Below are 23,994 nucleotides of genomic sequence, written 5' to 3'. Positions count from 1 at the left end.
ATAGAGTGAGCGTTATATGCTCATGTTCTGCGTACCAGCCCATTGCATCTCTATATTGGTTTTGCATCATTAGTGTCGCTTTTCTTGTGTGGTGTTATTTTTATTTTTTTTTATATTTATATATATTTAAGGGATATTGTTGATTATATCTCCTTTTGCTAGAAAAAGCATAAAGTTTACATTTACATAATCCCCCCCTTATCCTTCCCCTCCCTCCCCCCTATCTCACCTAAAACAATCTCTTATACCTCTAATTCTCTCTAATTTTCTTCTACTATTTCTTTTAAGTATCTTCCCTTAACTTTTCTGCGTAACTCCATGATTTCTTAAAAGTCCTCCAGTTATCCCATTTCGTATTTTGTAAGATGTTGTTCCCCTCTAAGCCCTCTTTCAATTCTTCCATTTTATAAGTTTCTTCAACCGCATCTACCCACTCCCAAATTAAGGGGCACTCCACCTCTTGCCACTTCCTTGGGATAAGTCTCTTGGCGGCATTGAGTAAATGTGTTACAAGTGTTTTCCTGTAACTTTTAATGCCTTCTTCCCCCCCATGAAATAGGACAACCCATGGGTCCATCTTGATCTTTTTCTTTGTAATCTCTTCCACACAGTCCAGTATTTTTTCCCAAAACCTCTTAACCTTGGGGCATCCCCACCAGAGGTGTGCCATACCCTCCAACAGTCTCCTGTCTGTCCTTCCTTAAATTTTTTGAGCTTATCCGGTGTCATGTACCATCCGGATATGCATTTAAAGCACATCTCCGCTGTACGGCTGTCTACCGGTTTTTCATCTTAATACTTTCTTTGTATTAAAAAAAAATGTCTGTGTGCAGCAAACCCCTCTCAGTCCCCCTAATACTTACCTGAGCCCCACCTCGATCTAGAGATCCAGCGATGTTGCATGAGAGACTCCCTCCTGAATGGCGCCATTGGCTCTCGTTGCTGTCAATAAACATCAGAGAGCCAATGAGGAGAGAGCAGAAGGGCAGGGCGGAGCCGCGGCTCCATGTCTGAATGGACACACAGAGCAGCGGCTTGGCTTGTGTGCCCCCATAGCAAGTTGCCTAATGTGGGGCACTTGGAAGGAGGGAGGGGCCAGGTAAGTATGACATGTTTGTTATTTTTAAACAAAAACAAACAAGACTCTAGTATCACTTAATGAACACACAATAGTATCTCACAATAGTGAGTATGCCCCTCACTTGTTTGTAAATAATTTATTTTATCTTTTCATGTGATAACACTAAAGAAATGACACTTTGCTACAATAGTAGTGAGTGTACATCTTGTATAACAGTGTAAATTTGCTGCCCCCTCAAAATAACTCAACACACAGTCATTAATGTCTAAACCGCTGGCAACAAAAGGGAGTACACCCCTAAGTGAAAATGTCCAAATTGGGCCCAATTAGCCATCCCCTGTGTCATGTGACTTGTTAGTGTCACAAGGTCTCAGGTGTGAATGAGGAGTAGGTGTGTTAAATTTGGTGTTATCGCTCTCACTCTATCATACTGGTCACTGGAAGTTCAACATGGCACCTCGTGGCAATGAACTCTGAGGATCTGAAAAAAGAATTGTTGCTCTACATAAAGATGGCCTAGGCTATAAGAAGATCATCAAGACCCTGGAAATGAGCTGCAGCATGTTGGCCAGGACCATACAGTGGTTTAACAGGACAGGTTCCACTCAGAACAAGCCTTGCCATGGTCAACCAAAAACGTTGAGTGTACCTGCTCAGCGTCATATCCAGAGGTTGTCTTTGGGAAATAGACGTATGAGTGCTGCCAGAGGTTGAAGGGGAGGGGGGTCAGCCTGCCAGTGCTCAGACCATACGCCACACACTGCATCAAATTGGTCTACATCGCTGTCTTCCCAGAAGGAAGCCTCTTCTAAAGATGATGCACAAGAATGCCGCAAACAGTTTGCTGAACACAAGCAGACTAAGGACATGGATTACTGGAACCATACCCTTTGGTCTGATGAGACCAAGATAACATTATTTGGTTCAGATGGTGTCAAGCGTGTGTGGCACCAACTAGGTGAAGAGTACAAAGACAAGTGTGTCTTTCCTACAGTCAAGGTGGTGGGGGTGTCCTGGTCTGGGGCTGCATGAGTGCTGCTGGAACTGGGGAGCTATGAGGGATCTATGAATGCAAACATGTACTGGGACATACTGAAGCAGAGTATGATCCCCTCCTTTTGGTGACTGGGCTGCAGGGCAGTATTCCAACATAACGACCCCGAACACATTTCCAAGACGACCATTGCCTTTCTAAAGAAGCTGAGGGTAAAGGTGATGGACTGGCCAAGCATGTCTCCAGACCTAAACCCTATTGAGCATCTGTGGGGCTTTCTCAAATGGAAAGTGGAGGAGTGCAAGGTCTCTAACATCCACCAGCTCCGTAATGTCATCATGGAGGAGTGGAGGAGGACTCCAGTGGCAACCTGTGAAGCTCTGGTGAACTCCATGCTCAAGAGGGTTAAGGAAGTTCTGGAAAGTAATGATGGCCACACAAAATATTGACACTTTGGGCCCAATTTGAACATTTTCACTTAGAACTGTACTCACTTTTGTTGCCAGTGGCTTAGACATGAATGGCTGTGTGTTGTTTTTTTTTTGAGGGGACAGCACATTTTCACTGTTATACAAGCTGTACCTATACTAATTTACATTGTAGCAAAGTGTAATTTCTTCGGTGTTGTCACATGAAAAGATATAATAAAATATTTACAAAAATGTGAGGGGTGTACTCAATTTTGTGAGATACTGTAGCTTCAGTAATTAGAATGTTATATTTGCATGAAATTCAGCTATCAATTATTTGACTTATTCATTTATTCTTATAAGAAGTCTGTTCTAAGGCCTAATATAGATTTGAGAGACCTTTACCCACATTGGTCTCATTGACCATGAAGTTAATTAGTTGCTTCACTATCCCCAAACTAGTAGATAGCCAGGGCTTAAAGTATGACTGCTCTTATCAGAGGTATCGCAGACAACTGATTAACTTGAGGAATAATTCCCTGTAATAAAAGTTTGAGGTTCCCAAAATGGAACTGCTTGTATATTTTTGGTCTTTGAAAAAAAGAAAAAAAAGATAATATTAAACTATGGCTGTAAATCTGTTTTTCGAAAATTACAAACTAACACATCGTGTGGCATAGTAAAGAAAATGGTGTGATTATCCTAGTGTCTCTAATGTGTCGGCTATCATGTAGCTTAAATAAGCAGCATCTTGAATGAAAATGTAATATTTTGCCATGCAATTATTTCATTTATTTGGTGCTGATGAAGACAATAATGTCAGAAATCTGATGATAGTGATCTGTTTTCTCTCACACAGGCAGATATTTAACATTTATCATGGATCCAACCCAATTCCAGTATGTCATTCGAAATGGCAAGAAACTTGACTTTCATGAATTCTCCAACGAAATGGCATCCAGGACGTTTGACTACCCACGCCTGTCAGAATCAAAGTTCCCGCAGCTCCAGGACAGCATGCACAAAACCTATAAAATCATGCAGGGTAAGCCTTTGGACAAACTTACTGACAGCATGATGATAAATCTCCAACGTGTATTCAAATGGAAATTCTCACAAGCAACAGATTGGAGAACAGAAAATATGTATCAGTTCTGCTGCTCTATCATGTTTGAAGCCAGTTTTATGACACTCTATGGAAGAGATCCTGTTGCAGATGGTCGTAACGTTATTAGTGAAATGAGAGAAAAATTTACAAAGTTTGATGCCAAGTTCCCCTATCTCGTCGTCAATGTACCAATTGCGTTGCTAGGAGATACCAAGTCTATTCGGGAACAACTCATCCAGTATTTTATGCCTCATAAGATGAACGTCAGGTGTGACCTGGCTGAGGTGATAGAAGCCCGGAAAGACATCCTGGAAAATTATGATGTGCTACGAGATTATGACAAAGCAGGTACACTTTAAAAGAGTTCTTTTTTTCCTAAATTCTGGCAAATAATTTACAGTAGACCTTTGAAATAAAAAATCAAAATTGCGACCTTGAAAATGTTATATGCTTCTTTTAATTGGCTAAGGATAAAATGTTTTAATCTCAAACAACCATCTATAATTTTTTTTTTTTTGCTGAGGTGGTAAAACAAGACACTTAATAGTGATAATGAGAAAAAGATTATAACCGAGTTGCCTATAACCCCCCTACTACATTCTCTCCCCCTTCCTGCAGACATTATATTTTAAACTATTCTCATTAAGCAGAAAATTAGACTTCAGAAGCCTATTGGTCCTCATTAGCATTCACTGATCCTTGGCTGGGTCTGTGTCCTAACATCTTTTAATTAGCACACTGCAAATCTAATCAGTGTAATAAATGCTATTAATCTTCCTTTTCCCTTATTTTCTCGCAGCCCATCATTTTGCCTTCCTTTGGGCCTCTGTGGGGAACACGATTCCGGCTACATTTTGGGCCATGTACTACCTGGTGAGGCACCCAGAAGCCCTTGCAGCAGTGCGTGACGAAATTGACCATTTGCTGCAGTCAACAGGTCAGAAGAAGGGGCCAAACTATGACATCCATATCACCAGAGAACAGTTGGACAGCCTGGTTTTGCTGGGTAATTTATTTTCCTTTTTTTTTTATCTGCATTAATCCGAGAAACAGCAAACTCTGCTTATGACACATTTCTGTTTACTGAGAAGGTAAAGGACACAGCTGCTTAATTGATGCGATAATACCCATTTACATCATTTATAAATTACGTAGTTTGTATCCGCAGCTCCTTTACTTGCATGTAAACATTACAGATAATGGTACAAGGCGAAATGGCTCAATATGAATTCAACAATATTTAACAGTGGTTAAAAAACGAAAATATGATTATTGACTGGCTTGATTCTAAGCATCTGCTCAGAAATAATACAGGCACTGAAGATATTAATGGTTATTTTCAGAGGTTATTTGCGAGGTATTAGCAATAAAGATGACACATAAAAAGCAGCAGTCACAGAACTGATGAGAGTGAAGCCAAAGCAGCCGGTCAGGTATCAGTTTCCATTTGCCTGACTAAACTTAACTGCCCACATGGGCAGATTTGATCAGTGTTGTAGAGCAGTGTGTATAGTGTCTTTTATATTTTTAAGGTATCTTACCATTCCTGAGAAGTCAGCAGTGGAAAATTGATGAGGCAGCTATTGCATTAAATAAAAAATAAAAAATGTGTTAGCGCAAAGTCCAAAAAATAGACCTTTTTACAGAAATGAACAGGAGAAAAGAAAAAAAGGCAAAATAAATAGAGGTGAAAGATTATATTATATACAAAAATATAAATATATATATATATATATATATATATATATATATATATATATATATATATATATATATATATAAATATTACTGGAAATATTTTTTGATGCAGGTACATATGATTGAAAAATTAGAGACAAGTTAAAAGCTTATGGACCGTACACACGATCCGTATGATTTTTTCGCTTAATAGTGGCAAGAAATTTAATAGGTTACTAAAGTCACGAAAATTTTCGTACGACAGAATAATAAAATCGTAAGTGAAGTCATATGTTGTAATGTATTTGTATTGTAAAATTAACATGCTTGCCTGATCGAATGATATCGGATGAACTGTTGTGATCGGCTCTGGAAAGTAGTGTACACACGATCCGAAAATCGTACGATTCTTCCTCGGACGACAGTTTTCGTCCGGTATTTGGATCGTGCGTCTGGGCCATTGGGTGCAGCCAGAACTGTAATAAAGTCAGCAAGAGAAGAAAAGAGTTTCCTAGAACTTCAAAGAAGTAGAACATTTGTAGAAAATAGAATCCCTGTGCCACATGGCAACTACTTCTAAAAATGAGTGTGGGAAAATTAAATCTAGTTACCTGAGCTCAGTCCCAGATCACACCCAAGTAACCCCTTGATTGCTAACAGCAACATACTAAAATACATTTTAGAAAAAAAGGGAATTCAGTTGTGGAGGCAAATTTTTTCTTAACCAGCCTTATCAGAAATCAGAATATCGTAAGAAAAATACCGCTTTCGAAGCAATCACACTATAATCTGATCGTTAGTACACAGCTTTCTAGAGCTGATCACGACAGTTCATCCAATATTATCTGATGGGACAAGCACGAAAACATTTCTCGCACCATACCAGGTTGTACGATTTTCACTTATATCGGCGTTCCACCCAAAAGTGGAACTTCCCCCTGTCCCCACTTCTGGGAGATTGGGCCGCGGCGTATTATGTCAGCAGCTCGGCCCCCCTTCTCCTCCCTCCCCTTCTGTGGGGCCAGTGAGAGAGAGCAGCTTCACGCATGCGCAGTAGGGACCTGGCCATGAAGCTGAAAGGCTACACCGCCAGGTTACCTTACCTGAAATGGTAGAGGCAGCACCTGACCAGCTGATGTAAACATCAGCTGCAGTGCCAGGTAAGTGTCCTAATGTTAAAAGTCAGCAGCTACAGTATGTGTAGCTGCTGACTTTTCATTTTTAAAGGGGCGGGCAGAACTCCGCTTTAATCAGTACAGTTGTCGTTCGAAAATACAATGCAAATGTACACATTACATCACAAGAATTTTCATAACTTTAGTAACCTTTTTAGTTTCAACATGCAACTAGCAAGCAGAATTGTGTGTACGGGGCATAAGTATCACTCATATCTTTTATTAGGCAAGAGGACTGGTATGCATTTTAAGCCCTTCCCTTCTGCAATCTTTTATTAATGGGTCCCACCATGATTGCCCATGCCAAGAATATGTTCATAAATATTCTTCCCTTTGAGCTAGCAGTGGACAATTTGCATGGTTGCTGGCATCTCTATTGACAATCAGGAACCAATCAGAGTAGTTCCCAGTCATGTGATTACTAAGTCAACTCTGTCATACTGACAGTAATCGCATACGGACTGGAGGCTTCATTGATAAAAATAAACAAGTAAGGTTCCATTTTAGTCCACCTTCAGGCTTCAGTATTTACAGTATCTGTGGTGCCATCTATTTACCAGTGCAACTGTCAAATACAGTTGCATTATTAAAGTTAATAATATATCTTAAAAAAGTAAAAAAATATGTACCATATTTACATTTTTGAACATTTCTTTGCCTTTAATAAAAACGCAGTGGTTTTATTGTGGAGCACTGGTTTATTTGTCAATAAAACAGTGTATTAAATAAAAGCTTCATATGTCCTTAAATATATAAGCATTTAGGTATGCAAATTGTAACATTAGCTAACGCTACTTAATTTTTCTTTGACAGCTAAGCATCAATGACCTTTGGTCGAGAAAGAGTTAAGCCTATGATTTCACTTGCTCCCAAAAAAAGACCAAAACACATAAACTCATGAGGTATTAATTTGTCTTTTGGCAATAAAAAAGGAAGGCTCGCCACTCACACCAAAGGTGGTCATGTCTGGTAAATCCTATACTAGCACAAAAAATTGATGTACATCAGAAGACACATGACTGAGAAACAGTCGCCCGCGAAACCCTAGAGACTTGCATATGCAAATTGAGACTTTCTGACACTGTACTGTGTCGGGACGCTGCCACTAATCATTATAAATGTTGAGGGTGAATTTGATATGAAACTGTAACATTAATACATTTTAACAACTGCTTTATTCAGTTAGTGAAATGCTGCAAATCTATCTTAATTGGTTGCTGAGATTTAATAAACTACATTTCTCTTTGCAGTATGTTATTAGGGTGCAAAATATTAGGTGGTAATATTCTTATTTTTATCTAATGGAGTGATTCCAAAGACATGGACAACAAAAGACACATGAGATGGAAAAGGCTATGTGTATAATTTAAGTAGAAACCCCTTTACACAACACAAAAAATGTACAAACAAATTGTATACTGTTTCTTTAGGATAAGATAATATATTTTATTGTCATTTTATATATACAACAACATTTAAATATTAATAATCCCTTAGACCCCTTTCACACTGGGGCCTTTTTCAGGCACTTTAGCGTTAAGAAAAAGTGTCTGTAAAGCACCTGAAAGAAGCCTCATGTGCAATCCCAATGTGAAAGCCCAAGTGCTTTTTACACTGAGGCGCTGCACTGGCAAGGCGTCCAAAAAAGTCCTGCAAGCAGCTTCTTTGCAGCGCTTTAGGAGCGGTGAATACACTGCTTCTAAAGCGTCCATTCCCATTTAAATCAATGGGAAGTGCCTGCTAAGCGCCTTGGCAGCAGTGCTTTGTGGGTGCTTTTAACCCTTTATTCGGTCACTAGCAGGGGTTAAAAGCGCCCCACTAGCGCTCGAAAAATCACTGCTAGTTGTAGCGACGCTTTACCAGCGTTTTTCGGGCACTAGCAGTGTGAAAGGGCTCTTAAAGCACTGGGGCTTTCACATTGGAATTGCAGATGAGGCTTCTTTCAGGCACTTCACAGGCGATTTTTTTTAGTGCTAAAGCGCCTGAAAAAATTAATAAAAGACCCTTACCTAAACATGTAGCCTGGTTGGCCAGGAAAGGGGGCAGTGGCATCCTCCTTCTGAACCATACCAGACCACGTACCTTAATCTTTGACAAAGCTCCCCCTTTTTGCAAGGCACCTTGTACCCGATGTTGAGGAGACAAGGGACTCATCTGCACATCCTGTCCCCCAAAAGAGATGTAGAAGTTTGTGGGGGGATGTATCAGAATCTTTTATACCCCTTAAAAATAATGAATTCGTATAGGTACATACAGCACCCCTTGTCACACAATATGTAAAAAGTACTGTAGATAAAAAAAGTGAAAAAGTTCCTTATTTAAAAATAAATAAATAAATCATGGCCTACAAAGTAGATCCTCCTTACTCATGATGGCTCACTGCCCAATGATGTTGTCCCACCATACTAGGGTACCCATACATAGTTCAAAATCTGGCCAGCAAAGTGTAATTTCTTCAGTGTTGTCACGTGAAAAGATATAATAATATATTTTAAAAAATGTGAGGGGTGTACTCACTTTTGTGAGATACTATATATATATATATATATATATATATATATGTATATATATATATATATATATATATATATATACACAAAATATAAAGCTAATGTATATAAATTCAGTGAATAAAATGTTTCCTATACAAACACACCACTTTGTACCATTTAAGTTTGCATCTCTTCTTACTTCATTAAACCTTATGACTTGGCATGAATTATAGGATGAAACATCTCTCATTCTCTCCTAATAAGCTAAAATTCAAGATGACACATATTTAACAACATATTAACTTCCATTCAAGTGTACAACCCCATGCTGCTTTCCAACTGTATGTTAATTTATTTTTGAGCCTTGATTCTCATCATTAGTTCAGACCACATCAACCATTTTCATAAAAAGTCTGGAAAATTGGTGAGCATGCAGTCTGAGCTTATAGAATAAATAACTGTGAGCCATATTTATGGGTTAGAGAAGGAGAAAAAATTAATTGCAAGAAAAGTCAACCAGTGATTGATATGAAATATTTGCTGGTTATCTCCACTACTGTACTTGTTCAGTAAAGCAAGGAAATTATAGTAATAATGTACAATAACATACAGTAACTTGTATGTTAATTCATCTTTCACTGATTAGACTCCTGTTAATTGCTATCTGATTGTAACAAAAATCTATTGGTTACTGTACTTTGCACATCATCAAACAATTTTGAAATACTTTACTAAAATGATAAATATGTGGCCTATAACTATCACAAGGGATGACTGAAATTGAAACTGCAGTGTCTTTTAGTGTGGTTATTCACAGTGGTGACCATGACACCAGTGGGACCGTTCATGTTGGCTAGCCTAACTAGGCTAGCTTGGCTGCCATAGCACATTGTATTGCCTAACTCAGTGTGGGATGACGTAAGGGAAAGTGTACAATCAGGGCAGCCATCACAAATTTTGGGGGCCCTTACACAGCTTTAGGCAGGGCCCCCTGAAGCAGAGAACCCTGGGGGGGCCCTCCTCTCTCCTGCCGCAAGATGATAAGCATGGGGGGGGGGGTGTTGTGGTGATGAAAGTGTCATCTCTTCCCTTTCCTGCCGCGAGATGATAAGTGGGGCGGGGGGGGGGGGTGATGCTGACGAACAAAACAAAGTCAACTCAAGTCTTCTCTTTTCTCTCCTACTGCGAGTTGCTAAAGTCAAACTAAAAAAAAAACGGGGTGACACCGGCCCCCTGGGGACCATCGGCCCCCTTACAGGTGTCACCCCATTTTTTTTTTTTAGTTTGACTTTAACAAAACAAAGTCAACTCAAGTCTTCTCTTTTCTCTCCTACTGCGAGTTGCTATAAAGTCAAACTAAAAAAAAAAAACGGGGTGACACCGGCCCCCTGGGGACCATCGGCCCCCTTACAGGTGTAATGCCTGTACCCTCCTGATGGCAGTCCTGTGTAAAATCACCAGCTATTTAGCGGTTCCTGAAAACCTGGAATGTGCAATCAGGGAATAAGAGCTTTAGCATAGTCTTCTCTTTGGTGTATTGATATGGTGATCAGCTAACACAATTAATTATAGCCATATTAGTTAATGACAGAATAACTCACACATATTTTTTCCACTACCCAGAGCGCCTAATCCTCAAAGTGTCTGCACTTCCTTATAGTGGAGAAATTAGTTTAACTCCTGCTAATTTCAAAATGCAAAGCCTAGTGCCTGAGTGACCTATTGGCAGTTCCAGGCATTATAGCAAGGGAAGAGGGTTCTTACCAATAACTTATGCAAATACCATCTTTGAGAAAGCTGTTATTTACATATTTACATAGATGCCTCAGGGGTTTTCAGTCAGCTATCTGCTATAGCGTATTTTATTGAATTTCTCTTTATCAATACAAGTAAGATTCTATAAGATGTACCTAAAAAAAAAAAACTCTAACGATAACTCTTTGGAAACATTTGTGTTCCTCTTTGACTTCTCAGAAAGCTACAGTGCCAGATTTATGGGGGGGCAAAAGGGACAATTGTCCTGGGCTCCCACTGCCAGAGATGTCCTCAGAATTCCTCCTCCTTTATTTATAAAATTTGTTTTATTAAAGTGTGTGTGGGTGTCAGGATACAGAACAGTTAAGCCAGACTTCAGAGGCAAAGAAAGGGAAAAGGGCAGATGTTTTACATTTCAACTTCTCATATTATTTTACCATTAAGCCGTGTACACACAATCGGTCCATCCGATGAGAATGGTCTGATGGACCGTTTTCATCGGTCCAAACCGATCGTGTGTGGGCCCCATCGGTTAGTTAACCTTCGGTCAAAAAAATAGGAACTTGCTTTAAAATTGAACCGATGGACGCCTAACCGATAGGTCAAAACCGATCGTTAGTATGCAAAAGCATCGCTTAAAAACTTGCGCATGCTCAGAATCAAGTCGACGCATGCTTGGAAGCATTGAACTTCGTTATTTTCAGCACGTCGTTGTGTTTTACGTCACCGCGTTCTGACGATTGGTTAATTAACCGATGGTGTGTAGGCGCAATGGACCATCAGTCAGCTTTATCGGTTAACCGATGACAATCGGATGGACTGATCGTGTGTACGAGGCCTTAGAGATGTCTGTTTTAACATGACTGTGTTGCGGAATTTATTGCCTTGTTTATAAGAGACAAGTGGGTGGGACAAGGCAAACGTTTGAGAAATATTGGAAAGTGTGAGGCAACAGCCCCGATCCCATCATGTGGGAGTGAAGTTAATGACCAACATCAATTTATCAAGCTCACTCCCTCACTTAACTCTGATTGGGTCAAGGGGCGAATCTGACATGACACTCTGCGATCTCGAATAGGGTAAAACTTTGTTAGCAGGTTTTACATGAAATTATGAGCTTGGTCGAATTCAGGACAGGCTTGGCCCTGGTATTTGGCCAGAAAAATATAGAAAATTGTTGGTCAAATCCTCTACTCTCTGTTGGCAGAGGACCTTCCTTCCTTACATGTCTTGGCAAGACTCAAATGCGGTTTATCATTCATTTCAGTTCCCTTTTTTATTTATCATTTAATTTCTATTATGAGGGGCCCCCCGAACATAAATGTCCTCAAGATCTGAATCTGGCACAGGGTAGCCAAAAAAAAATGCAGTCTTTGTTTTGTTCAACTAGTCGCCGAATACAGCAGCTAGGTGTACTCTATTACTTGTGTGTTGGTTGTTTGAATCTTTCCAGTGCTAATTTTGATTACAAGGATTTGACTATCGTATGCTTCTAATTTTGTGGAACATGACACTATACATGACCAGTTGAAAAGGAATTGATGGCCATGCTGCTGGATAACTGAGCAGATATTCCGAAGACATAATTTGCCATTTATGGTTGGTGGTTTTCACTATTTAGTAGCAATACTTGCTAATCTCATCACCATGGCCCAACAATGTATTGTCAATAAATTGGTTAAAGCATAAGTAGCTTTTACACTTGGTAATATTTGATGTATATACCTTTGAAATATTGTTTCTTGCCTGTCACATTGCTTAATGAGTTCTGTCTCTGTTTACCACTTTGTGTATACTGTACAAGGTTTTCATTGTTGCTGTTCATTTCAGTGCGACCATAAAAGATAGCAGATCTTCTAAATACAAAGTATGTTTTAGACACTCATCATTATCTGTGTTGTACTATTTGTTTATTTTCAGTAGTGCTACATCAGTGAGTAGTACATATGTAATTAATTAGATTGTTATTCTACAACAGTTTTCATGATTCAGCATGATTCATTTTATGAGTAAGACATAGCTGCTACTGTATGATATAACAAACCAGGAATACTGGCTCAATGTATTCTGGATATGTTCCATAGAGTTTAAAAATATTTTTTCTTTCTTTTGTTTGTATAGCTGAAAAAAATGCTAATTGGCTTTAAACATGTTTTTTTTAGCAAAGTATTCCCTTTTGACAAATAAGAACAAAACATGGAGCACATTTATCACTTCCATGATTTATTGTAGATAAGCTTATTTACATGCCGAAGCAAGGTCTAAGCCAAAACTACACAAGGTGTGGGTTTAACTTCAGAATGGAATCCCCATTTTTTTTATAAATGTGAACTACTCCATATATTCTATTAGGATTTCTCAGGATTAGCAACTGAAAGGTCTCTGAATTCAGAAGGATCAGAATTTCAAAAGTCCGAAGTGCTATAACTTCTGAGCAATCTGGTGAGACAGGAGGACCTCTATCAAACCATTGCCAACTTTGACCTAAGTATCAGGCCTCGTACACACGACCGTTTTCCTCGACAAAATCCATCAAGAAAAATGCTGACAGAGCTTTTTTGCCGAGGAAAACAGTCATGTGTATGTTTTTCGTCGAGAAAACTGTTGTGGATCTCGACGAGAAAAAAAGAGAACATGTTCTCTTTTTTCTCGTCAGGAGTCTCAATTTCCTCGTCGTGTTTCTCGTCGGGCTGGTTTATGACGAGAAACACGTTTGTGTGTATGCTTAGAAACCCGCGCATGCTCAGAATAAAGTATGAGTCGGGAGCGCACCTTCAGTAAAAGTAGCGTTCGTAATGGAGATAGCACATTCGTCACGCTGTAACAGACTGAAAAGCGTGAATCGTCTCTCACCAAACTTTTACTTAACACGCAGTAACATGAGATTAGTAAAGCCAGTGGAATCAAACTTCCCCTTTATAGTGATAATTAATAATAAATGAATTTATAGTGCCGTCGTACGTGTTGTACGTCACCGCCTTTGAGAACGACGAGATTTTATCTTGACAGTGTGTACGCAAAGAAAGCTTGACAAGATTCTCAAAAAGCCTGACAAGAAACTCGTAGAGGGAAACAATGTTTCTTTTACGACGAGATTCTCGGTCGTGTGTACGAGGCCTCATTGTTGGAGACATTCTTAAGAATGGTGGTGATGGTATACAGGGGCTGCAACCCCGGTCCTTTTTTTCCTGTCGGGAAGATAAAAAATTCTGATTACTAGATTTCCCAGTTCCACATTCGTATATGTAACCTTGTCTTTAGGCTTAACCACTTCAGCCCCGGAATAATCTACCCCCTTCCTGACCAGGCCATTTTTTGCGATAGGATACTGCGTCGCTTTAACTGACAATTGTGCAGTCGTGTGATGCTGTACCCAAAAAAAAAAGTTTTTTTTGGTGGTATTTGATCACCTCTGTGGTTTTTATTTTTGGCGCTATAAATAAAAGAAGAGCGACAATTTTGAAAAAATTTTTTTTTTTACTTTTTGCTATAATAAATATCCCCAAAAATGTTTTAAAAAATCAAATGTCTTCATCAGTTTTGGTCAATATATATTCTACATATTTTTGGTATTGAAAATCGCAATAAGCGTATATTGATTGGTTTGTGCAAAAAAGTTATAGCATCTACAAACTATGGGAAAGGTTTATTGTATTTTTATTTTATTTTTTACTAGTAATTGCAGTGATCTGTGATTTTTATCGGGACTGGGACATTGTGACGGACAGATCGGACACTTTTGACACATTTTTGAGACCATTGACATTTATACAGTGATCAGTGCTATAAAAATGCACTGATTACTGTGTAAATGTCACTGGCAGGGCAGGGGTTTACACTAAGCGGCGATCAAGGGGTTAACTGTGTTCCCTCAGTGTGTGTTCTAACTGTAGGGGGAAGGAACTGACTAGAGGAGAAGGCAGATCGTTGTTCCTAGCTAGTAGGAACGCACAATGGGGGTTATTTACGAAAGACAAATCCACTTTGCACTACAAGTGCAAACTACAAGTGCAAAGTACATTTGAAATTGCACTGAAAGTGCACTTGGAAGTGCAGTCGCTGTAAATCTGAGGGGTACATCTGAAATGAGGGGAAGCTCTACTGATTTTATCATCCACTCATGTGCAAGCTAAAAATGCTGTTTTTTATTTTCCTTGCATGTCCCCCTCGGATCTACACTTTGCACTTGTAGTTTGCACTTGTAGTGCAAAGTGGATTTGCCTTTATTAAATAACCCCCAATCTGTCTCTCCTCTCCAGTGATCGCACGTGGCTGGCTGTCATTCCAACCACTGACCACGCACATTGGTTCCCTCGCAGTGCAGCGCCCGCCTGCTATCCCTGCTTAAAGGGCCGACAGTCCCAGGGTCACGGGACTGTGCCAACCTGCTGCAGTATAATGACGGCGGCTGGTCGGCAAGCAGTTAAACTTTGTTTATTCATAGAAGACCAAGATTCTGCAATGTGTCATTAAATTTCTTCAACTAGAATCATCCCATTACTTTTTCCAACTTTTCTACAACCTTCTTTGGCCTCTGCTTGCACTGTTGTCACCACCAAGACATTTATATGGATACAGACGTAAGGCCTCGTACACACGCTCGTTTTTTTTTTTAAACCGAGCGTGTGTACGAGGCTTTCAGGTTTCTCGTCTGGAAATCTGGCCAGAATCTCAATGAGAAAAAGAGATCCTGCTCTCTATTTTCTCGTTGAGATTCTTGTTGGCCTGTTTCCAGACGAGAAACCCGGGAGTGTGTATACTTATCTGTCGCCGTGGAAACCCATGCATGCTCGAAATGACTTTGACACATGCGCAATAGCTTCTACGGCATAGGTAGGGTGAAGCAAGATGGCGGCGACGGCATCGAATCTGACGAGTGCATGCTTTTCGTACACGACAACGTCCCACATTCTTGCCTTTCAAGAGAACCGCGGTCTTGCCAAGAATCTTGTTGGGGAAAAACAACATTTTTTTCCTGACGAGATTCTTGCCCGTGTGTACGAGGCCTAGGTTTGGCAAATTTGTACTGCTTTCTTAGTGTCATTATTTGTAAAAGGCATTTCAGGGGCAACAAAAAAATGGGCAGGGACTCATTTAGCGCTGCCCTCAAATATTGCTGCCTGAGAAAAAAGCTGTCATGACCATTAAAAGTGCATTATTGGTGGAATTAAAGCAGAATATCATCCACAAATAACAATATAAAAATTAATAGACCACTGAAAGATAAAACAAGGTCATCTTTAGCCTCGTACACACGATCAGTCCATCCGATGAAAACGGTCTGAAGAACAGTTGTCTTAGGTTAACCAATGAAGCTGACTGATGGTCCGTCACGCCTACACACCATCAGTTAAAAAAACGATCGTGTCAGAAGCGGTGACGTTAAACACAACGACGTGCTGAAAAAAGTTCAATGCTTCCAAGCATGCGACGACTTGATTCTGAGCATGCGTGGGTTTTTAACCGATGGTTTTGCATACTAACGATCGGTTTTGACCTATCGGTTAGCAATCCACAGATTAATTTTAAAGCAAGTTTGCTTTTTTTTAACCGAAGGTTAAATAACCTATGGCGCCCACACACGATCGGTTTGGACCAATGAAAACGGTCCATCAGACTGTTTTCATCGGTTTAACCGATCGTGTGTATGCGGCCTTTTGCTGCAATATTCACCTATAATCCAGAGATTTCCCCCCACAGTACTATATTTTGCCCCTAGATGTCCTCAGTCTTATCTGGCCAGCATAAAACACCTCACTTTGTCTGAGCCCAGGATGTCCTGGACCCTCCCCAGCCTGTTAGTGGACAGCGAAAGGAAAAGCAACACAATGATGAGCTCACTTGAACACATCAGCCTAATTGGCTTCTTGTGCTACTTCTTCCTCTCATACCATAGTCCTCCTCTACAAGAACTGCAAGCGACTGATACCAAGTCAAATTTATTGATATATAAATGATTACAGAGCTGCATTGATTTGTGTATTTTATATATGCCTGAAGTTCAGCTTTAACCACTTCCGCTCTGGAAGATTTACCCCCCTTCCTGACCAGGCCATTTTTTTTCTTTTTAGCAGTGCATTACTTTAACTGACTGACTGCAGTCATGCAACACTGTACCCAAATGAAATTTGTAGCATTTTTTTCACACACATATCACTTTTTTTGTGTGGTATTTGATCACCACTGGGTTTTGCTTTTTTTTTTGCGCTATAAATTAAAAAAGACAACCAATTTTGAAAACAAAACAATATTTTTTACTTTCTGCTATAAAACATATCGAATAAAAAAAAATCAAATCAAATTTCTTCATAAATTTAGACCAATATGTATTCTGCAAAAAAAAAATGTAAATCCCCCCAACAAGTGTATATTGATTGGTTTATGGGAAAGTCATAGCGTCTACAAACAATGGTATATATACTGGATTTTTTTTTTAAAAGGAGCAATTTTTAGGACTTTATCTGTATCAGAAAGAGAAGCATCAACCAAATTTTATCAAAATATTACAAAATCTGTTAAAATAACATAGATAAAACCATAGATAAAACCATTAAGACCAAAAAGCTAATGTATAAATATAAGCCATTGGCCAAGCTATGTTGGCTTGTACTGTCCTGTCAAGAGGTTGACACAATCAGCTTCCTCAGGACCGTTAAATCTTAACAGACAACAGGAGGCCTAACCAAAAGAAACATAATTAATTAAATCCAAACATACAAGGTGAACAGCATTGCATGTATAACATAATCTTAAGGGTTGAGAAGAGAGGGAAATCGCCACTTACATGCCCTCCAGCTTAGACAGTGTAATAGTGTGCCATGCACCATGCAGATGCAGCTCATGATTGATATGATACCATCAATAATTAATTAATAATCTCTAAATCTTCCTATTGACAAAGCACAAGAAAAAAACTGGAGGTTAGCTATCTTGTTCTATAAATCTTCTATTCTTAGCTTGGTCAGAGCCATACAAGCAGGGCCGGATTAACATAGGGGCTATTGGAGCTGCAGCTCCAGGCCCCTTCCTCAAGATAGGCCCATTTGCCCAAAAATAAAAGAAAAAAGTGACCAGGAGTCACAGAGACCCCTCCCCGCCACTGGTCAAAATATGGGGCTCTTATCATTTATAGTTCCGGAGATACTGGGCTGCTTGCGCAGTTGTCAGAAGCTACATTCAGAGCAGCCAGTTTAAATACAAGCTGACACTCTCTGCAGCAGACTGAGAGGATAAGATCACAGTGCTTATAATAAAAATTTGTATATTACTTATGGTAATTAACCCCTTGCCACCCAGGCCAATTCTGACGCTTCTCTCCTACATGTAAAAATCATCATTTGTTTTTTGCTAGAAAATTACTCAGAGCCCTCAAACATTTTGTATGATTTTAAATGATATCACCTGTGATGTATTTCAGTTATCTTGCATACCTGGCCTGTTAGTGGGTCCTGAGAACCGGGTTGATGACCACTGTCCTAAGCGACGCTTTACATTTTTTTTACAGGTTACATGTTTAGAGTTACAGAGGAGGTCTAGTGCTAGAATTATTGTTCTCGCTGAAACGATCGTGGCGTATGTAACCTGTGTGTATCTGGCTCTGATACTAGCCAGGGCCTTCCCAGGGACTGACTAGTACCTCTCCCCAGCCTGTCCCCACACACCCTCTCACCTGCTGACCTGTGGGTGGGGGGATCACTCCTGCAGTGTTATTGTATTCTGCCTGTGAATACAATGATCAGTGTTGCTATTGCAATTGTAGCACTGATTGTTTTGGGAAAAACCTGACAGGCTGGTTGTACTCAAGTCAGATAATAGATTGACTTGTGTAAAACCAGCTAGCCCATACATAGATCGACTATGGCTGGTCTCTGCTTAATTGGCGTAATTTCAATCCATGTATGTACCGCTTAACCACTACGCATTTCCTAAACATCTTTCCACAAACATTTACATTTTTCCTTCCCAGATTCCTTCATCCTCCTCACCTGTACATACTCTCCACACTTCTCTCCTGTACATACTGCACACTGTCATACCCTCCACACTCCTCTTCTATACATAGTGCCCACTGTCATACCCTCCACACTTCTCTCCTATACATAGTGCCCGCCATCATACCCTCCACACTCCTCTCCTGTACATACTGTTCACGGTCATACCCTCCAAACTTCTCTCCTATACATAGTGCCCACTGTCATACCCTCTACACTTCTCTTCTATACATAGTGCCCACCGTCATACCCTCCAAACTTCTCTCCTATACATAGTTCCCACTGTCATACTGTCTACACTTCTCTCCTGTACATAATGCCCAAATTCATAAACTCCTCTATTGTACATAGTGCCGGCTGTCATGCCCTCCACACTAGTCTCCTGTGCATACTGCCCACTATCATACCCTCCACACTCCTCTCCTGTGCATACTGCCCACTATCATACCCTCCACACTCCTCTCCTGTACATACTGCCCACTATCATACCATCCACGCTCCTCTCCTGTACATACCGCCCACTGTGATACCCTCCACACTCCTCTCCTGTACATACTGCTCACTGTCATACCCTGCACACTCCTCTCTGGTACATACTGTAACCCAACCTTACCCTCCACACTCCTCTCCTGTACATACAGTAACCTAACCTTACCCTTCACACTCTACATACTGCCAACTATCTTTCTCTCCACATTCCTCTCCTGTACATACTGACCCCCATCATACCCTCCACACTCCTCTCCTGTACGTACTGCCCACTTTCATACCCTCCACACTCCTCTCTGGTACATACCACCCTCTGTCATACCCTCCACACTCCTCTGCTGTGCATACTGACCATTGTCATACCCTCCACACCTCTCCTGCACATAGTGCCCACTGTTAGACCCTCCACATTCCTCTCCATCACCTGCACATACTTCCCAGTTTTATACCGTTCATATTCCTCTCCTACGCCTCTTACCCACAAAAACAGTTCTTTAAAATAATACTGAATATCCTTAATATTACCAGCTCTAGAATGGACACACTTTTGTTAGTTGAAAATCTAAGAGAAATCTTCTCAGTCCTCATATTTGTTCTGCCCATTACTAGTACTTATTTCATTTTGTGATTACTACTGTGATGTATAGAGGGACATAGGGCACCTCAGCTACTCTAAATATAGCACTTGTAAAAAAAAGTGTCCCTTAAAAATATTTTTGAAATGTTGGCAACTATGCACTTAGGCCCTGCTCAAGGGCAACCGGGTCAGTAGGGGGCCCCATGAGAGGCTCCTAAGATCCTGTGATAATAAAGCGGTAGTAAACTTCGCTAACATTACTACTTTTTAGAGGCCCTGAGGTAGGTTATGCCAAAGTGTACAAATATGCACAGTATATTGCCACATTAGGGTACACTTAAATTGTTAGACTGAGCTCTCCAGTGCTGCGATCTGTGAGGCGGGTCCCAGGCGCTTCCATCTTCACCCGGTCTTCCTTCTGGGCTCTGTGCCTTCGGTCACTTGCCTTGTCTGGGCTGCGTTGATGTCATTCCCATGCATGCTCATGCGCATCCTCTCTCTCTCATGCCTCTTTTCTCTCTCATCCTCCCTCCCTTACCCCTCACCCCTCTCTCATCCTCTCCCTCTCTTTCTCATCCTCCCTCTCGCTCTTTAATTTAATTTGTTATAACAAAAGATTGTTTGTATATTTACAAGGAGAGGGAGGAAAGGGGGGAGAGGGGAAGGGCAGCAGGTGAGGCCTCGTACACACGACCGAGAAACTCGACGGGCGAAACACATCGTTTTGCTCGTCAAGTTCCTTATGAAGCCGTCGAGAAACTCGACAAGCCAATTTTCTCCATTCCCGTCAAGGAAATAGAGAACATGCTTTCTTTTTGGCTCGTCGAGTTTCTCGACAGTTTCCTCGAAGAAAATGTACACACGACGGTTTTCTCGGCAAAAAAATATCTCCTAGCAAGTTTCTTGCTGGTTTTTGCCAAGAAACTCGGTCGTGTGTACGAGGCCTGAGACTTCCTGAGAATAAGGGGTCTCACATCAAGTCAAATAAAAATAAAATAAAAAAAGAGGTACATAGAAAACAGCCAGGTCAAATCGTGAAATAACCTTCTATGCTCTGATAGAGAATCTCTCCTATGATAGTCGAGACAAAATGACATATAATAAATGTCAACATCATGCAATAGCACTTAGAACCCCAATCTCCAAATTGCCTCTCATAATTACCATAGTCAATAAGTTAGTCAGCTCACAAGGTGTCCTCAAAATGTTATCCTTCCTGGGTGAGTAGTACAAAATATTCCCAGTATCTAGAAAAACACAAACAGTGTCTCCATCTATCACCCAGCAGGTACATATAAAATCCACCCTAGTGAACCAGACGATTAATTCTATTGTAGTGGGAAAAGTTACTCACCAATGCATAAGAAAAGATCCACTTAATATGGTCTGTTGTTTTCTTAAAGCATCTCAAATAACACACAGCATGACCCGACTTTAACCAGATATATGCAAACAATATACAAACAGTGATCCAATCCAGTATTCCAAGCAGTCAATTAGCTAACCACAACCATCCAGTAAGACTTACTACAAGACTGTCATCTCCTGCATAGCATCAGCCGCCATTGTCTCATTACGAACCAGTGATCTTATATAGCTGTTTGGCACCAAATGACAGTCTAATCATCAAATGAGTCCATCTGTGCTGAAAACTGGAATTTTTATTTATGTATTTATTTTTATATTAGTAATGGCGGCATTCAGCAACTTATAGCTGGACTGTGATAATATGGTGGACAATCAGACACTTTGTGGGAACCAGTGACACAGTAGAACAGTAATCAGTGCTAAAAATGTGCACTGTCACTGTACTAATGACACTGGCTGGGAGGGGGGTTAACATCTAGGGTGATCAAAGGGTTAAATGTGTGCTTAACCAGTGTTTATGTATGTACTGTGAGCTTTTGCTAAGGGATGTACTGGTTATATATTTCCCTGGAACAAATACGGGCACACCCCTGCTCACAGGACAGAGCTTGTGTTGATCATATGGACAGAGCTCTGTCCTGTCTTCCTCCTTGCTGATCAGCAATCATTGGCTGGCACCCATTGATCGGCTTGTGCTTTGACTAATCACAGCACAACCGGCACGGCAGGAGCGCACTTGTACACGCCCCCTACCCAGAAGTGCTCGGTCACGTACTAGATACGTGATCTGGAACGGGAAAGCTGTTCTGTCGCCGTACTCCTGCGTGAGCTGAACAACAAGTGGTTGATTATCATGGTAGCTAATTTAAAGCTATTGCCTCTTAGGTGGCTACTTTGGATCCAGACCCAATGAGAGCTCAGACTGAATGCTTTGTTTTGCATTGTTGATACCTCTTTCTGTTGTCAAATGCATATAAACTTTCCATATTTCTTCTTGCAGCACATGTGCATGTTTACATGAAAATATCTGTGTCGAGTATTTATGATGTGGTACACAGCAGCTAAAAATCTTATAAATATAAATACATTTAAGTTTGTGAATCTGTCTTAAAAATATCAAAGCATTTGAAACATATTTACTCTGACAAAACTGACTAAATTTGCACCATATTTCCCACTTTTTAAAGTGTTGGATTTGCAGGGCAGAAAGTGGGAAGTAACATTTATAGAATGGAAAATGCAAACCACATGGAAAACTAATTTTAGTTGCCAACATTCTAAAGGGAATATGTCCCGCTTTTTTTATAAATATTTTCAGATACTGTATTCAATAAAGCAACATTGCATGCCCCATGGAAACCAATTATATTTACTGTATTTATCGGCGTATAACACGCGTCGGCGTATAACACGCACCCCAAGTTTAGGAGGGAATTTTAAGGAAAAAACTTTAAGGAGGGAAGTTTAAGGATAAAAACTTACATTTAGATGCCCATCAATGCAGCCTTATCAGTGTCCATCTGCAGCCTTGTCCATCGTTGCAGAATGATCAGTGTCCATCTGCAGCCCTGCCCAGTGTCATTGCAGCCTTGCCCAGTGTCATTGCAGCCTTGCCCAGTGTCCATGCAGCCTTGCCCAGTGTCCATGCAGCCTTGCCCAGTGTCCATGCAGCCTTGCCCAGTGTCCATGCAGCCTTGCCCAGTGTCCTTGCAGCCTTTCCCAGTGTCCTTGCACCTTGAACGTTTAAAATTACCACCACGACGCAGAGATAGACAGAACCGAATGTCCTGTATACTCGGCTGTACTCGGCTCCTCTCGCAGTCCCGCCCCTTGCCCAGGCTCCTATGATCGATATAACACAGGTCCAATGGCGGGACTCGGCTATGTGTATATCGGCGGCACTCGCTCCTCTTCCCCTCACAGACAGCAGGGAATGGCGTATAACACACACCCAGGATTTCCCCCTGATTTTAAATACGGTACCTAATCTCTAATGCAATTAGTTAACATATAGTCATTACTATCCACACTTATTTTATTGAATTGATCGAATAGCTTGTTTGTGTTGACAAATCATTGTAGAATATTATGTATTCTAGGTACTTTTAGGTACTTTTACTTTTAAAAGCTACAGTGTAACAATTCGAAATAAATTAATTTTGTATTCAATTATAAACTTACAAAATGTATAAATGATGACAGGTAGGATTTTAATGACAGTGACAATGAAAGAGATCCTATTTAAAGAGTAGGTAAACCCTAATGGGTTTTACTTCCTCTTTTTTCCCCTGCAAAGTAAAAGCATTGCATTACATACTAGCTCATTATGTTGCACTTACCTGCAAACAAAGCCTGTGATGTCCCCAAGGTCCCTGCTGGTGGCCGCGCCAATCTTGCTCCCTTTTGCTTCTGGGACTGTGGACTCAAGCTCTGTGACTGGATGGAGTCTCATGATGTCACTCCCGCACGTGCGCACAGGAGCCGACGGTCATGGCCGGGTCCCTTTAGAATCGGCACGATCATGCACCTTCTTCAGGGCACATGTGACAATGACGTTCTTGCAGGTTTAGGAGATATTTCCAGTACCTACAGGTAAGCTTTATTATAGGCTTACCTGTAGGAAAAATTGGTGTGTAAGGGTTTACAACCACGGAAACCGAGGATGGAAATAATGTACGAAAATGCTCAGATGACAAACACTTTTTTGTTGATTATTGTTTCTGATCATGTGCAATCTTTTGTATGTGATTTACCTTCTACCTAAACCATATACAAACAGTACACATTACATGAAAATCGCTAGCTCTGTTCACGTCCAAAAAATATTTTTGAGTTTGTCCCTTCAGAAATTTTAATTTGAAAAGTCTGAATTGGATG

At 40.4% G+C, this 23,994-nt stretch overlaps 1 protein-coding gene across 1 annotated transcript in view; it reads left to right on the top strand.

Moving 5' to 3' along the window:
* Positions 1–23,994, top strand: part of LOC120941049 (cytochrome P450 7B1) — a 272,351-nt gene that overhangs the window by 200,864 nt on the left and 47,493 nt on the right. The window contains exons 3-4 of the mRNA XM_040354290.1: positions 3,345–3,941; positions 4,393–4,599. Coding sequence (XP_040210224.1) covers positions 3,345–3,941; positions 4,393–4,599 — 804 coding nt within the window. The remainder of the gene's footprint in view (positions 1–3,344; positions 3,942–4,392; positions 4,600–23,994) is intronic.

Source organism: Rana temporaria, chromosome 5, assembly GCF_905171775.1.
Source record: "Rana temporaria chromosome 5, aRanTem1.1, whole genome shotgun sequence".
Classification (NCBI taxonomy): Eukaryota; Metazoa; Chordata; class Amphibia; order Anura; family Ranidae; genus Rana; species Rana temporaria.
The sequence above is the reverse complement of the archived record's forward strand: the minus strand, read 5'-3'. Positions and strand labels throughout refer to the sequence as shown.